At 40.2% G+C, this 16,140-nt stretch overlaps 1 protein-coding gene across 4 annotated transcripts in view; it reads left to right on the top strand.

The window, feature by feature from the left end:
• IQGAP2 (IQ motif containing GTPase activating protein 2) overlaps nucleotides 1-16,140 on the top strand; it is a 117,747-nt gene that overhangs the window by 54,444 nt on the left and 47,163 nt on the right. For all 4 annotated transcript variants that reach the window (XM_072359091.1, XM_072359093.1, XM_072359092.1 and 1 more), the window contains exons 3-7: nucleotides 5,763-5,919; nucleotides 7,003-7,080; nucleotides 8,736-8,812; nucleotides 13,703-13,770; nucleotides 14,139-14,252. In XM_072359091.1, coding sequence (XP_072215192.1) covers nucleotides 5,763-5,919; nucleotides 7,003-7,080; nucleotides 8,736-8,812; nucleotides 13,703-13,770; nucleotides 14,139-14,252 — 494 coding nt within the window. The remainder of the gene's footprint in view (nucleotides 1-5,762; nucleotides 5,920-7,002; nucleotides 7,081-8,735; nucleotides 8,813-13,702; nucleotides 13,771-14,138; nucleotides 14,253-16,140) is intronic.

The raw sequence follows: 16,140 nt of genomic DNA, 5'->3' as shown, positions 1-16,140 counted from the left end.
GTAGTGACTGTACTAGCCTGCATTGTGACTTCCTCCTCCGTGCTGCTTCAGTAACTCACCTATTCTCATAGTGTATTTCTGGAGCTGATAAAACTTGAGACACAGTGGAGACTCTTACTGGAATAGGAATCTACGGACTCAGTTTTAAACCATGTTACCAACATGTCTGGCTCCAGTGGTTAGTTTTCAGCGCAGAGCAGTAGCTCTTACTTGAGCCAAAGCTTCCAGCTGTGACCACGATTTGGGACTGTAATGCACCACAGTGTGAGAAAAGCTCTGGAAAAGAAAAGCTGTTCTCTTAGCTGTCTGCTCTGTTACCGCTTTGTGCAATCTCTCAGGGAAGCCTACAAGCCAGTGAAGTTATGTGGTAAAACTCATACTTGTTATGATGCTATACAAATTGTCTGTATTGACTTTCATTGAATCGCTGCATGTTTTGCATGTTTTTGTTCTGGAAATAGCGTGTAGCTACTTGTGAAACAATCTTTTTCTAAGGTATCTGGTTGGCTAATTTGCTCAGCCACAAGATGCACAGAGCTTTCTCCTGCCACTTTTAGCACTCTTTTACAAACAGTATTTAGAGGACTGATAGTAAAAATAAACAACAGAAAAACCACCACTTTCTGCATTAGGGAACAAAAGTAAGTGAAGAATTGAGAGCAGAGATTATTTAGCAAATGTTTAGATTCAGAAACTAGAGGCGTAATGTAGCACTTGAAATGTTACAGTTCTCATGGTTCAGGCTACTGTATATTTCTAAATATCATCAAATAAAATCCCTTATTTAAGATAGATGTCTGAAATGGAAGGTTTTTTATATAATACCGGAGCCTAACATTTTGTTTTGGGACTGGTGGTTACTTTTTGTCCTCTTCATACAATACGGCTTTGCTGTTCCTTCTGTGGAATGAGATGGCTGTAAAGTAACCGCTGTCTGAAAACTTCTACTTCTTTTTGATATACATGTTGCAAGAGCAGATTGAAAGGCTGTGGTTGTGAGCCAGGGAAGTAGTAAATGTATGGTAACTTGTTTTTACCTTGTTTTCACTATGCTTTTTTCATAGCAGCCTAGGGTGTTTTGAGGCCTGGCTCTTGTGCCCTGCCTCTGCTTCTCAGGAGGTGCAAACCAGCTGTCCCTTGCAGCACAAAACCAAGAGAGAAGTGCAAGTATAAATTCTGTTGCTGTATCCAGCATGTCTCAAATGTTATTATAAAACAAATGCCCTGGCTTTGGGCAGGTTGTACAGTGTATTCTCTGCTGAGCATTAGCTTAAGCATTTCAAGTCCCTCAGCCAGCAGCTTGTGTTTTGCTGACCACACAGACTGTCAGTGACAACTTCATAACAGGTGAAGTTCATAGTGCAGTGCCAGTGCTTCCAGTTCCCTTGACCCTTGCCTTGAATGAGATTCAATTCTATTTATTTATTTTTTGCTTTTAAAGTGCAGGTCTGATCTTGTTATACTGCTGCTGTTTTCTGTGCTTGAATCCGGAGACTGGAGTCTCCTGATGAGTAGTATGCTGTTTACTGCTCATAGGTCTGGCACAGAAGAAATCATTGTTATCTAGCCAGAAATGCACTGCTGAATCTCCTCTGCTTCAGACTGCCAAGAGGAAAAAAAAGAAGCAAAAAAAAACAACCCACAAACCAAAACTGAGCAGAGCAAATGGAAACTGTACCTCCTGTACCTCAATACACACTTCTGGCTGGTTCTGCAATACTGAATTTATGGTTTTGGAGGCCTATTTCCATTGATCAGGTCTTTCTTTCTTTTAACTTTTTAAAGGCAAATCATTTCTGACAACTGCTGGAGTGAAAAGAAGTTAAAAGGTGGTTGGTTTTGCTTACTGGTGTAGTTATTTGTACTTATATAAGATCTAAAATGTCTTTTCTCAGGAAAACATCTGTTTACGTGTTTGAAACCAAAACAAGAACGAAACAAGGATGCTTAGTACTGAAGGAGAATTTAAATGATAGCTAATTTTTGGTGATGCTGCTCCATGATTTGGCAGCATTGCACACTTCAGTCTTGTTTCCTGACACTGCTTTTTGTTCCTCCACTGCAGAATGGGGTTTGGGTGTAGCTGTAACTAGTGGCCAAGTCAAGCATCACATTCACTATGAAGGTATCTTTTCGTGGCATGCATTTACCATTTATGGTTGTTAAGAACACTACTAGTTTTGGGTTTTTACTACAGAAAAGGACTATACATACTTGATAGCTATACTACTGTCACTCCACAAGCTTCAGACTGTTGAGTTATAGGCACTTCCTCTGGTATTAACCTTTCTTTTGTTTTTTTAGTGGAACACCTCCTGAGAAGACTTTAAATCTAATGCTGATGCTGCAGTACTGTGTCTCAGGAAAACAGTGGGAGAGCCAAAGGCAATGCTGGCTCTTTTTCAGTCTAAAGAAAAAATAAATTGCTCCAAAGGTGCCTATAAATCCTTATTGCCAGGTTGATATTATCTGTTTCATTTGAAAACAGAAGTTGGAGGGAGTTCTGTTTTTTCACTACAGCCTACTCCTGCTGTTGGTACCACATCATATTATAACTTTCATAAACTTCCCAAACTGCATCTTCAAAAGCAGAATTTCACAGAAATAGAAGTAATACTTCATTCTGTAGAGAAGTGCAATTACTTTTTAACAGAATTGTTACACCAAGAACAAAATTACTGTAGTAGCAACAGCTGGAAATACGTGCTGCAGATATTTCAGTACACACAAGCAGAGACTAACAGTTGAGCAGCACAATTGAAATTCAGTGTTGTTTGTATATTGCAGGGCTTCACTGCAGTTCCTGTGGTGGATTAGGTCTGCAGCTTCCAAACACTGACAAAACTTGTATTATGTGTAACTCGATCATAGCTATCTTCTCCACTGTGTCCCAAAAGCTGTAGGGTGCTTGCCATATTGCTGGCCTGGGAGAGCATTTTTCTGGAATGAATATAGTTTAAAGAATTTTAGCTACAAGTGGATATGAGTTCTTTATTTCTTTCTTTACTAGGCATATTCCACTTGCCTTTTTCTACTTCCTCCTTGTTCCCACTGAGTTACTAACTTTCTCTCTCTGAAAAGACTACTCTTAAATATTTATCTGTACTTGGTGGATTGACAACTGTATTTTTGATTCTGTTTTTTTTGTTTTTTTTTTTTTTTCCTGTTTTCACTGCTCCCTCATATAGTCTTCAGTGTTTGTTTGTTTGTTTTTTATGTTGCATTCACCCACTGAATTGCTGAGGGCAGCCTCACTGTCCAGAAAAAGGATGGCTCCAGACTTGGACTTGTCACCATGCAGGAAACAAATCCAAAACAGATTCTTTTTTCAGACTTCCTATTATTTAAATTAAGTGAAAGAGCAGCTTCCAACTTGTATCAGCACTTCACTTAGAGCTCAGGGAATAAATTTTTTATGAACTCTCTACAGTCCAGACTAAAACCACCAAAATGCATCCTTTCCTCTGCCTCATCAACAGTAATGGATTGTGTCTTGACAAGAAAATTGGAGTTCAGTGGTGTGAAGGATCTGATGAAATGTTCAGAGTGCTGCTGTGGGCTGCACAGTTTCCATCACTGGAGATGGCTCAGTGGACAACAGGATCAGCTCTATCCTGTGGTGGCTACCTCCCTTTTATTTCTCAGCACACTCCTTCTGCTGTCTGGGCCATACTTCCAGAAGATGTATTTTAGGAAATAATGTAGAAATAGTAGACTGGTTGAGGTAAAAAACCACCTTTTCTACAAACCAGAATACATATTCTTTTTAATACCTTCCCCTGCATTGGAGAAGACAAATGTTATGATGTTATTAGGAAGAAATTGTTTACTATGAGTGTGGTGATGCACTGGGACAGGCTGCCCAGTGAGGCTGCGGAATACCCCCTCTCTGGAAGCATCTAAAGCCAGCCTGGATGTGGCTTTCAGCAACCTGGCCTAGCGGGAGGTGTCCCTGCCTACACTAGATGACCTTAGAGATATCTCCTAACCCAAACCATTCTATGTTCTGCCTTATTGTGCACATTTATTCTTTCTCTAAAACACTGTTAATAATGATGACTTTTGGAATCCTTTGCATAGAGCCTTAACACATGAGTGTGCAATGCAAAACAGAGCAGAAATGTGTCTCAGTGATACAATCCTTCTTACCAAACCAGCTTTTGCGCTGCAAACTACAGTTTCCCCAGTGACATCCAACTCTGTGTGATATTGCCAAGATTTATGGCTGGTGGTTTCCTGAAGAGCTATTTGGGTAGTCTGTGCTTCACTGAAACAACTTTCATATGTCTTGTAACAAATCCAAAAGTGTAATGGAATAGGTCATTTGTCTTGAGTTTTAATGTGAAACAAAATGATGTAGTGAGGAAAAACTGGCTCATTTTCAGCCTGGATTCCAGCTTTCTGGTTTCTGAACTCACCCTTGTGGATGTGATTCTAGATTTGTAATGATGTCTTGCACAGTATACGGCAAGCCTGCCTTAGTAAGGCAAACTAATATCTTCATTTATGTTCTTTGCCACGTATGATAATACTAATATCTTTTAAATAAAAGGACAGATTTCCTAAAGGGAAAAAAAAAAAAAAAAAAAAAGGAAGAAACAGTACAGATTTAAAACAGCATTACAAATGCTTGCTACCTGAGATGAGAATAAGATTACAGGGCCAGAAAACTTAGTCCACCAATGAAAGAAACTTCTGGTGTGGTACTTATGATGGTAATCCTTTTCAGAATACTTTGATAGCAGTGTCTCTTGACTATGTGGTGTAAATGTACTGGATAAAATAGTTTTGTCTTTTAAAGTCTTCTGAACTGGTTTATACAAACACTGGGGTGTGCCCCCAGTGGCGCACGGTGTTAGAACCTCCGCTTGCAACTCCGGGGGCCCGGGTTCGAATTCCCCCTGTGGCACAAGTGGGAGAACTGCCGCGCTGCTACACAGAGGGCTCGAATCCCAGGGGTTGGACTCGATGATCTCTAAGGTCCCTTCCAACTCGCACGATACTATGATACTATGGTATTGACTGTTTTCTGTCTAGTGTCATACCTTAATCTAAAAAAAAAAACGTAGCTTTTTCACATTGAAAGATGTTGAACAAGAAGCCCTTTCCACCAGTGAGCAGCATGTTTCAGCCAAAACTTTGCTGGACAGAGCTTAGATGGGCTGTTGCGATGAAAGACTCAGATCCTTCCATCAGCAATGGGACAGTGTGTCATGAGTGGAGATGAGGGCTGCTGCCTGATTCAGGAGGTTGATAAGATGCTGAGCTTGCCATGAATTCAGCACACCTAGGCAGTGGGATCCAAGGCAATGCCTTGCACTGCTGGCTTTGATGCCCTCTCTTCGTTCCATGTAGCCTTTCAGCCTTCCTTAAAATAGGAGCACCAGCAATACACGGCACCCTCTGCTTTCTTCTGGTTACAAGACAAACCACTACCTACTTAAAAGCCTAGGGCTACTCAGATAATCTTTACACAGCAATATGAAAATAAAATAAATTAGACATCCTAGGAGGGACATATTCAAAGCTTGTTTGGTTATTCATGGATCCTTTGCATGAGGTGCAAATAAGACTCTAATTGTTTTGATCTGCTTTGTTAATGATTATTTGTGTTTTCTCTTTCTGCATGTATGTTCATTCCTGTTACTGACTAGGATTGTTGAGTAGTGATTTGAGAATTATGATGGCTGTGGGGAAAGATGTCAGATCAAATGCACTGAAACTGCAGATAACAGTATTTCTTAAATAATGTTTTTGTCTAGGTGGATGGAAGTCTGCTTGGAAGAAGAGCTGCCTCCTACTACTGAGCTGGAAGAAGGCTTAAGGAATGGTGTTTATCTTGCCAAGCTTGCAAAATTCTTTGCCCCCAATCTGGTGTCAGACAAAAAGATCTATGATGTGAAGCAGGAACGTTACAAGGTAATAACTTTCTGTTCTCAAAAAATTGTCCATTGACTAGCTCTTGAAGATCTATAAGCATGATTAGTTCATCTTCTATGTCTCTTTTGTAAGTCTGTCAAGATAAGATGGGAGATGTACAGCACTTAGGAAGCCAGTATGAAAAGTTAGAAATATTTTATAAGAGGAAAAACAGAATTAGTGACACTTAATGTTTTTAAAGCCGAACAAATTATACTTCTGGCTCCAGGAAAGAGGAGGTTTATTCATGCAATTATTCCTTACTAGAAAAGGAGCCAAAAAGTAAATCAGCAGTTAAACTTGATAACTATTTCTGATTTTATCCATCTTGTATGGAAGGACATCCCCCTTCATTAGATCTGTGTCTGTTTTTGCTACCAAGTTTACCACTAAAGCAATCAAGCTTGGCTTGCTACGTTACCGGCAAGACCACCAATAACAGAAACACAGACATGCATCAGACCCCTCTACTGAATGCTTTATTTCAGTTTGTGGAGGGCTCATGAAAAACTCAGACATTTAAGTTTAGAGGTGTGATCACTGCTTGTTGTTTAGAAGTTCATAAATTAAGCTGCTCTGCTTTCATGTGGTTGATAGAATCATGGTTAGGAATCACAGTTACGTTTAAATGCTTCTCTTGAGATCCATAAGGCTGGATTCAAATCAAGCTTATACTTTATAAAAGCAGGAGTTGAATATTAGGAAAAAATTATTCTCTGACTGGTGATGCATTGGAACAGGCTGCCTAGGGAGTTGATGGAGTCACCATTCCTGGAACTGTTCAAGAAAGGGGAGAATGTGGCACTGAAGGATATGATTAGTGGGTAGGGTTCTGGTGGGCTGATGTTTGGACTCAATGATCTTAATGGTCTTTCCCAATCTTCATGATTCTATGAGTTGGATGTAGTGAGTCTGTGGATGTGTTAGGCTGCTAAAGGATTACAACTATGATGCTTGGGGTCTCTGGGACAAATGAGGGAAAACTGCTTCAAGATACAAAATTAGGGAGCAGCAAAGTAATCAGTAGTTAGAGAACTTGATTTGCACTGTTTTTATCATCTCTTCTTTCCGTGTTTCCCATAGAGATCAGGACTTCATTTTCGGCACACTGATAACACTGTGCAGTGGCTAAGAGCGATGGAGTCCATTGGTCTGCCTAAGGTAAGCATCTAAATTTTAGTGAGGGAGCAGGATCAAGGCAGTGACTCAGTAATGATTTCTTTCAACTGCCCAAGTCTAAACTGTTGTGTATGGTAAGCCTCCTGGGATGGCTGGTTCAGACACATATCTGAAGAGAAAGTAATGCTGCATGGTGTGTGCTTGGTGCTGTGGGTGATGAGTGCCGTGGGTGGTAATATTCAAGGTGTTTCTCTTGGGAGTCAAAGGGGCATAGTAGTGGTGTTTTAGCTGTACTTTATTGCCAGTACAGTCTTGGTGGGGACCTGGATGTACTACAGTTAAAACTGGAAAACTTTCCTGCTTTTGGTTGCTACCTCTGATGTCTCTTGCTGCCTCTTCCTCTTAACATATGTTGTAGTTTCTCTGCCTCTGCCCAGTTTCCAGGCTGACCCTGTACGTCTCGGTGTGGCTGTATTGCTCCTCTTCCTCCAGCTGCTTTCTTGGGTCACCTTTCACATTTGCCTCCCTTCTCACGGGTCTGCACTTCTCATCTCCCTCTCTCCTGCTATTTCTGGGCACCAGTGAGTCTTCCTTTGAATGAAATTCTTTCAAGAAAGGGCTGTACAGAAACACCCACTTCACTTGCTCTGCTGGTTTGGTACCTGCAGGCATGAAGACCTGCCCCAGGGTGCTCAGTGTGGGGCCTGGCACAGCAGGGATGTTCAGATGGCTGCCTGAGGACTGCAGAGTAGGGCCGGTACGTTGTGAGAGCCTGTAAAAAGAAAGGAGCTTCTCTGACTGCCCTCAGATGCATGATGAAGATTGAGGGGGAGATTTGGCCTTTCCTAGGTCAACTCTGTTTTAGTTTTGTTTACAAGCCTGAGTCCCCTCTTCTGCTGGCTGATTCCCTCTCCTTCAAAAGGCTTTGTTTCTGTTGCAGTGGAGGAATACTGTGGCCAGAAGGTTTCCTTGTCTCCTTTCCAAAGCCTCAGTGTGCAAGTGATGAGGAGGGCACTGTGCTCCTGACCAGCTCAGTCTTGCTCTGCTGCCCATGGCACTGCTCTGTCCTGAGCTGTGGCACACTGCCAGCTCACATGGATAGCCAAGGCTTTCCTTTTGTTTTCACACAGGAGCCATGGTTTGTGACTGGGACTAAGGCTGGGAACAAATCAGTAGTAGAACCAGAACTGGAATTCACAGTGTGACTTCTTGGTTAAATTGTTTTACACTCCTCCATCTGAATGTATTTTTTTCTGTTAGTGGTGCTGGGGGTGCTGGTGTTTGGATGTTTTTAAATTGTTAAGTTTTGCAAAAGTGAGCCAATGCCACCTAGTAAATAACTGTGTCCTAAGCTTCTGGTGTCTGAAGGAGGAGAACCCCCATGTCCTGAGTTTTTGACAAAGAGCCTTTTCTAACTGTCTTGCTGAAATCCTGTCTGCTCATCTTTCTTGCTTTCCATTTTAATATCAAACTTGTAAGCTCTATTAGACTCTTCCTTACAAAAACTATGGGTAAAGCCAAAATCGTGTGACGAGATTTTATTCATGAGTGTATGGAGATAACAGTTGAATTTCTGTGATTCCAAGGTAGTAATCTGCAGGGAGCCCATTTTAGCTATTCTTCTGCCCTGTTACCTTTCTTGAATTCTAACTGTATATTCTTTGGTTGTTTTGTTTTGTTCTTTTTTTTTTTTTTAGATTTTTTATCCAGAGACTACAGACGTCTACGATAGGAAAAACATACCTAGGATGATATATTGCATTCATGCTTTAAGGTAATTGCTGATGGAAGTAAAAACTGAAGTGACTAATTTAAGTGCCTAAGTCTTGAACAGCATTAGTGTAAGCAGTATGCCACAGTCCGTCTGAATTTACAAGTTTATTGACTTAACCTTAGTGATGAAAGGAAAACTCAGGCAAATGACTTCCGAAATAAAAATGAAGTACTACCGAATTTAATGCAAATATCCCACTCACTGTGAATAACCTTCACAACATGGTTTCTGTTCTGGTATCTATTTTGAAATGACACATGCCAACAAATGTAAAAAACGTTAGCAAAATGTTAGTATAACAGTGGGACAGAGATGCTTACCAAAGTGAAAATGAACTGGCATCCCTCTAGCCCCAAAACAGAACAAATAATAACTGTGCTATGAAGTCATTCATATGAAATTTAATGTTTTCCAAGCTTTTGAAATTCTGGGCAATTCAGTTTCAAATGTGAAGTTTTTTGTTTTTGTTTTTGCTTTTTTTGGTCCTTCTGCAAGGAATTCTTCGCAATGTTTCACACTGAAAGCACTGAACATCTGCTTCATGCCACCCCTGCTGCGAGTTGCAGAGGTGTGGGCAGGCAACTACTCCCTCCCATGGCTTTCCCAGCTCATTTCCTGTGCATGGAGACCTTTTCATTACTTTAACTACACCTCCACAAGTCTAGTATGTAACTTATATCTGAAACCTCACTTTTTTTCCTAATGACGCATCAGCTGCCCCATGGGTAAAGGTGAGGAACCACTCAGTGCATGCTGTTACTAAATTTCTTTTTACTGTCTAATCCTTGAAATTATGTGCATGCTCCTGCACTCTTGTGTGCACTATTGGACCATAAGTACAGCAAACCACCGCAATTCATCCTGTTTCTCCTAGCAGTTCAGACTCAGTTACTCTGCTGTATGATTTTTGTTAGCTCTGATAAGTGTTGCCACTTGAAATTGCTGTGGCTGCTGTAATTCTAACTGCACAGGACTGGACGAGGCAGCTCTTGCCTAAGCCCTCACGGGTCTGGCACTTCTGCCAGGAAATGTCTTTTGCAAGCCGGAGGTGATTTCCTACAGCAGAATGTACAGCTCACCACCAAGGTGGGAGGTTGTGCCGCATTCCCTCTGCTGGTGTCATGGCCAGTCAGATGTTTTACACAAGGTAAGAGAGCACTGTGATTTCAATAGGTGTGTCCTTGCATAGCGAAGGCTTCATCAACTGTAGGTTTGAATGTTGCACAAATAACAAGGCCAGCCCCTTGACATCTCTTAAGATCTCCCTAATTTTTGCAACTGAGATAACTTTTTGCTTCATAAATTGAATTCTGCAATGGATTGACCTCTGGTATGAGTTTCTGTTCCCTAGCTTGACCAGTCCCAGGATTTATGCTAGCTTCAGGGACAGCCCATGTTGTTTGAGTTCCCTGCCAAGTCTGTCTTGTTTGAATAATTTTTCTTCACTGCATGTCAGCACAAAGCTGTAATTCCTTGCTTCTGAGCTATTCTTTTAGAAATAGGTTTCTGTAACATACATGACATATGACATTGAAGGGGAACAGACCAGCAATGCTTTGCTTACAATGCTTTGCCATGACAGGGTGTAGGAATCAAAGAAACAACTGCTGAGCTTTGTTTACTTATGGACCTGTTCCTAGAATGCGTGTTGTAACCATCTCTCAACTCATACTCCAGTATTAGTCTGTGCTGGAAACAGCCTGGGAGATGGCTTTACTGAGGACAGGGCACTGCTTGGCCAGCAGCATTTGCAGTAGGGTTGATGTCTAGAGCACTGAGCTGCAGAAATCCAGCTTTGTTTCTATTCCCACTGCCCTGCTGTTGCCTGCCCCCTGCTCCATGCTAAGCACCTGCCTCTGTCCCACTCTGCTCCCTGAGTCTGTTGGAGCATCCTCAGTGGGGAGCCAACACGGGTATCACTGACCCCAGAAAAGTTCTTGGGTCTGACCACACAGTGCCTAGAAACAGAAATGGCATGGCACGCAAGGGTTTTCCCTTACCATCTGTTGCATGTGAATGGAACCTCTACATGAAGAATCACCACAAGGCTTAAGTGTGAAGTTCTAATACATCTTGGAACACATGCTCAAATTTCAAAGGCTTGTAACCTAGAAAAGTTAAGCACTTTGTCTGAGAGGCGAGTGGCTGGCCTACTTTCTATTCTTGCTTAGCTGTTACCAAGTTATTTTCCCAACACTGGAAGCTTGAGGTTCCCAATGAAGCTGCAGGTGTTTAACACAGCTAGGATATTTTGTCTTAGTCTCATGTTTGAAAGAACCAAAACAGTCTCCAGTTAAGATTTTTTCCTAAGTTAATTTCCTGAAAAGATTAAAAAAAAAAAAAAAAAAAAAAAAAAAAAAGTATGCATAAGCGCTTAAAATTGCCTCTCTAATTAGAGTGAAAAAGATTTTACTCTATGTAATGGAACCAAATGTTAACATTTCATATGAAAATCTTCAGTTATTTGTGTTTCGCTGATCTTCGAGCAGACAGAGGGCCTGGAGACAGGAAATGACTCTAAGCAAAACTGTTTAAATATTTTGGAGATACGTCCTGTTTCAAGCCTGAAATGAAGACCATTGCCCTTAGAGCATGTGGAACAAGTTGCTCTGTCAGGAGCAGCCTTGATCTGTCCAGGAAGGAGTGCCTTAGCAAGCAATTTCTAGGATCCTGCTAAGTACTGTTACTCTCTTACTTTTTCATGTTGATATTTAAATGCTTAATTCGACCTTAAAAACACAGAAGTTTTAGTCTAATTTCTTGTACTGTTCTTCTTAAGAAAGCTGATTTCGACTTAGTCCCGGTCTAAACGAGTTAAAGACATCCCTCAGTTCATACATGCTAATGATTGTTCCTAAGTAGTGGTGATTCAGATTTTGATTCTTCTGTCTCTCCTGCTCCCTAAAAGACACAGTCTTTGAATTATCTTTACAAGAAAATTGCTACTATGTTCTGGGCAAACTAGTTCTGAGGCTGGACAGTTTCAAGCATATGTTTTCCTAGAAAGGGATAGAATAACAAGCATATGCTTATAAAAGAGTAAGTTATTTTCACATTTGTTTGTTACAGCATGCTAAACATGAGCTAAGCTTAAACAAGATTGAGGAGTCTCTGGTTAATCAGAACTGTAGCTCTGCACTGATTTGATGCAAGAGGAGCTTCTGAGAAGTTCTCTTTCCTTCTTTGTGTCCCCCCTCTTCCCAGTGCCTCCTGTGCAGCCTTCTGAACCCAACTCCCCCACTTCAATTTTATATGGGTTCCCTGCAGATCACACTATATGTACAAATGTATTATGCAAGCTGTTTCAAGTGAACTTAGACCTTAATATAGAGCAGAATTGTCCTTGTGTTCCCTGCAGAACTCCCTGCAAGCAAATTTTCAGCACCACCTGGTGGTTAATAATCTTATCTAAGCAAAGTAGTATAGGCCCAGCTTCCTCCTGGAAGGCCAAAACACGAGTCTCTTGTGTTTGTACCACTCATTTTTTCTCTGCATCTTTCTAATGGGATTACCCCCAAAATGTTGGCACAGCCTTGTGCTGATTTCAGCAATTGCTGGTGCATCTGTATGATCTCCAGCATTTAACCGAAGTTCCAATCCTGCCTTCAGTAGAAACTCTTTATAAGCCTGCAAGAAGAGATTGGCAGCAAAGGGTAAAGAAAGAATCTGGCTCGTTGCTGTAGTTTTTGTTGTTGTTGTTGTTTTTGTTTTTGTTTTTTTTATCCTGCTGTAAGTACCTTGTATTTAAGATTTCTTTGAAAGGTGAGCATGGAAGTGGCAGTGATTTGAAGAACTGCAGTGCTCAAAAGTTTGTCTGTATGAGATGTGCTGGTGTATCTATCCAGGTTGTGACAGTGCAGAGGAATCATCCAGTACCATGGAAGATGAAATGCTAATTCTTTGTGCTCTGAGACAATGATGGCAACTACAAATACTGGATTTAAAATCCTACTAGACAAAATAGAAGTTAAAAATGGAAACAAAAGGGAAGTGTCCCCTTCAGCAAACAAATGCCAAACCACTGCGCACATCTGCAATGTATGAAGATATGGATGAAGTAATTTGAATAATGGATGATCCTGTTGAAGGAACACATTATTTCAGTCTTCTTTGAAATCTTCCTGTTGATTGTTTGTTACTGTTTGCAAAGCTTTATTTTGTTCATTGAGTTTCACTGATAAAAGAAATCCCAGTCTTTGTTAAGTAAATTTCTGCCTAGTGTTTGGAGGATACTGTGGAAAATATGTGATTTACTCAGCTGTTTTTCAGATAGCACCTCAGCTCTAAGTATTAAAAGTACAGCTGTTTGGGTGGTGTGTTTTTGTTTTTTTTTTTTCATGCCAAATGGAATCTAAAATGCTGGTTCCTGGAGAGCACTTTCACACTGAGCTTACTTCATTCTGCCAAAGCAAATTGCTTCATGACACAAATATGCTTGAGAGGGGCTAGGAGCATATTCTCCTACACTTAGTAAGAAGGCTGTCAGTGAATTGTGTGACTTTGGCTACTAATTGTAAGCGTATAAGAATTCAAGTCAAAAGAACTATAGACCCAAAGCTATGGGTCTTTAGCTCTGCTAAAGTACATTCATATATGATTCTTGATCATATAAACTCTTGAACTTCTTTAGAAACCCCCAGTGGAGAGTGATTACTTGTTCACACTTCCTCTGTGATCTGAGTCAAAATGGCAGTATGGCTTACAGATCCTTCTTTGAAACTGCAAATAAAAATATCTATCATACATAAAATACAGCAAAAAGATAAATTTGTTCTGTATCCCTCCATGAAAGAGAACTGTTGAAGGAAAACCTTCACAGTGGCAGTTACACACTGCGGAACAGAAAGTGAACATATCAATGTTTTCTAATGCTTGTTTTTTTCTTTGTAGTTTATATCTGTTCAAACTAGGATTAGCACCACAAATTCAGGACCTACTGGGAAAAGTAGACTTCACAGGTAACAAACTGCTTATCTAATCATGTCCCGCGTAACTCCTTCATGCAGTAAATCTGCTAACATTGTACATATTTTCCATTACAGTCTTTCTCCTCCCTTAGGGTTGTACAGAGCAGCCCCTAATTAAATACGTGGGAGGGTGTTATTTTTAATAAATACATGTTTTTGAAGGGCAGAAGCAAGTGAATTTGTATAGAATACTTGTCATATCTTAGATATTTTCTTTCAAAATGGGGAAAAAAGTTGCTAAAGATCCCTGATCACATTTGCTTTCAATAAAATAAAATTGCACCAGTATTTGTAGATGTGACGATTCACAATGGAGTTGTTCTGATTTTGTTCTAATGATTTCTTTCCCACCTGAACAGAGGAGGAAATCAGCAACATGCGAAAGGAGCTGGAGAAGTATGGCATACAGATGCCATCTTTTAGTAAAATTGGTGGGATTCTGGCCAGTGAATTATCAGTTGATGAAGCTGCATGTAAGTAAACACCTGTTTTGGTTCTGTTTTCTACTGAATAAACTGAAAGGATACCAACAAAATACTGTTTTTATTCATCTATCTTGACCATCATCTTTTGATAAGTGATTAGAAATGCAGTCAACTGTTCATTGACCATCACACTGTGCAACTGTTACAAGATCTTTTTCTATTTGCTCATCTGCATTACTGAGCAGAAAATATTTTTATGCATGTCTGTTGCATTTTTAGGAAGCACTATCAGAAACAAAGACTTCTTTCCATCTTTTGCATGTGTTTATTGTTTTGATAACTAGTGCTTCTCTAGAATGAAGAAGTGAGATCTGTGGGTGACTCCACACCAGAAAAGGTAGAACGGGCTACTCAAGACAGTGTATGTAGTGAAATTAAAAAGTATCAATAAAGAAGGGGAGCACACTGACTGGAGGAAAAACAAAGCAATGACAGAACACCCTGTGTTGTAATTAAGTACCAGTGCAGCTTTCCTAAACTTTACAATGCAGAATAATTGAAACAGATTTATTTGTGATTTAGTGGGCTGAAGTTTCCAGATATGAACTTAAAGCGTGCTTCCTTGTGTTGATTTACCTTGTCACATATTTTGCAGCTTGTGGCAGCTGGGTGCTGTGTACACTTGTGCAAAGCCAGATCTTAAAATACTCTTTTTTGAAGTAAGCTTTGTTTTCCTGATTGATTTTTTAATTTTTTTTTAGCAAACTTTCAGAGATTTAGTGATGATAAAACACTTTTTTCCAGTAAGCTTCCTTCCTTCCCTTATGATGAAAGGACTGCAGCTTCCTTCTCTGAAAGCTTTTTATAGTGTGTGTATATAGTTTCCTTCAACTTTGGAAGAGTTTCCAGCCTTTTATAGAAAATCAAGGTTTCCTGATGCTGGTTCTGTCTCTTTAGGCAGGGACAGTGCTGTCAGTAATGTGCCCTGCCCCAGAACAGGAAATATCTGCTGTGGGAACCCTCACGCATCAGTGAGAATTGATGTGGAGATCCTGCTACAGGAGGGCTATCACCCTGCTTCTGAAATGGAGTGAGCAAAAGGAGAAATGGGAAGTGAAACAATAACTGATGACTTTTGCTATGTTGTCAGTAATATTACAAATCATGCAAAGAGTAAACTTAAGTGCTCTCAAAACTGACTTTTTTTTTTTCTAAATAACCATATTTTGTACTCCTCTTGCAAGTCCAGTCACATTTCTCATTGTTTCTCTTGGCTTACAACATCCACCAGCACAAGTTCACAGCTTTCCTAATCTTTATACTATTTGTTGTCCACTTGTTGCTGGCTCCACTTGTGTCAGAGGGACCTCTTATACAATACTGTGAGAGGTTACATCCTTTCTGTGTATTTTTAGATGTAGATGCAGGGGTTTACGCATCTTCAGTTTGCCTCTTCAGGCAGATCTTGGTTTTTATAAAGCTGAATGTCGAAGAAAACAGTGTGACTCTCCACATCCCTGTGCCAGCTGCTTATCATTAGAAGACAATGTTGTACTGACTTGAGCTAGAGAAAACTATTTCATGGCAACTAACACTTGGGGAACACTTTTCCATTTGCAGCTTGCTGTTGTGCAGATTTGCAGGATATGGGAGTAGGGCAACATTTTGTTAGCGACACTGTCTTCCCCAGTACTTCATGGAAATCTTCAATAAAGAAAGGAGAATTATCATCTTGGACAGTTTTAGACATGACACATAGGGTTGTGCCCCACTTGGGGACTCTTAGCTGTATTTTCTACATCACAGATTTCAGTATTTGGATTTTCTTTTTCCTGTATAAAACCTTTCAGTAACAATTATTTTAAACAATATTTTTGAGTAGTCATATAATCGTTTAGGTTTTAGAGAATACTTTTACAATCATGAAATCCAGCCA

The sequence above is a fragment of the Excalfactoria chinensis genome, chromosome Z, assembly GCF_039878825.1.
Source record: "Excalfactoria chinensis isolate bCotChi1 chromosome Z, bCotChi1.hap2, whole genome shotgun sequence".
Taxonomy (NCBI): domain Eukaryota; kingdom Metazoa; phylum Chordata; class Aves; order Galliformes; family Phasianidae; genus Excalfactoria; species Excalfactoria chinensis.
This window is presented reverse-complemented; position numbering and strand designations above follow the sequence as displayed.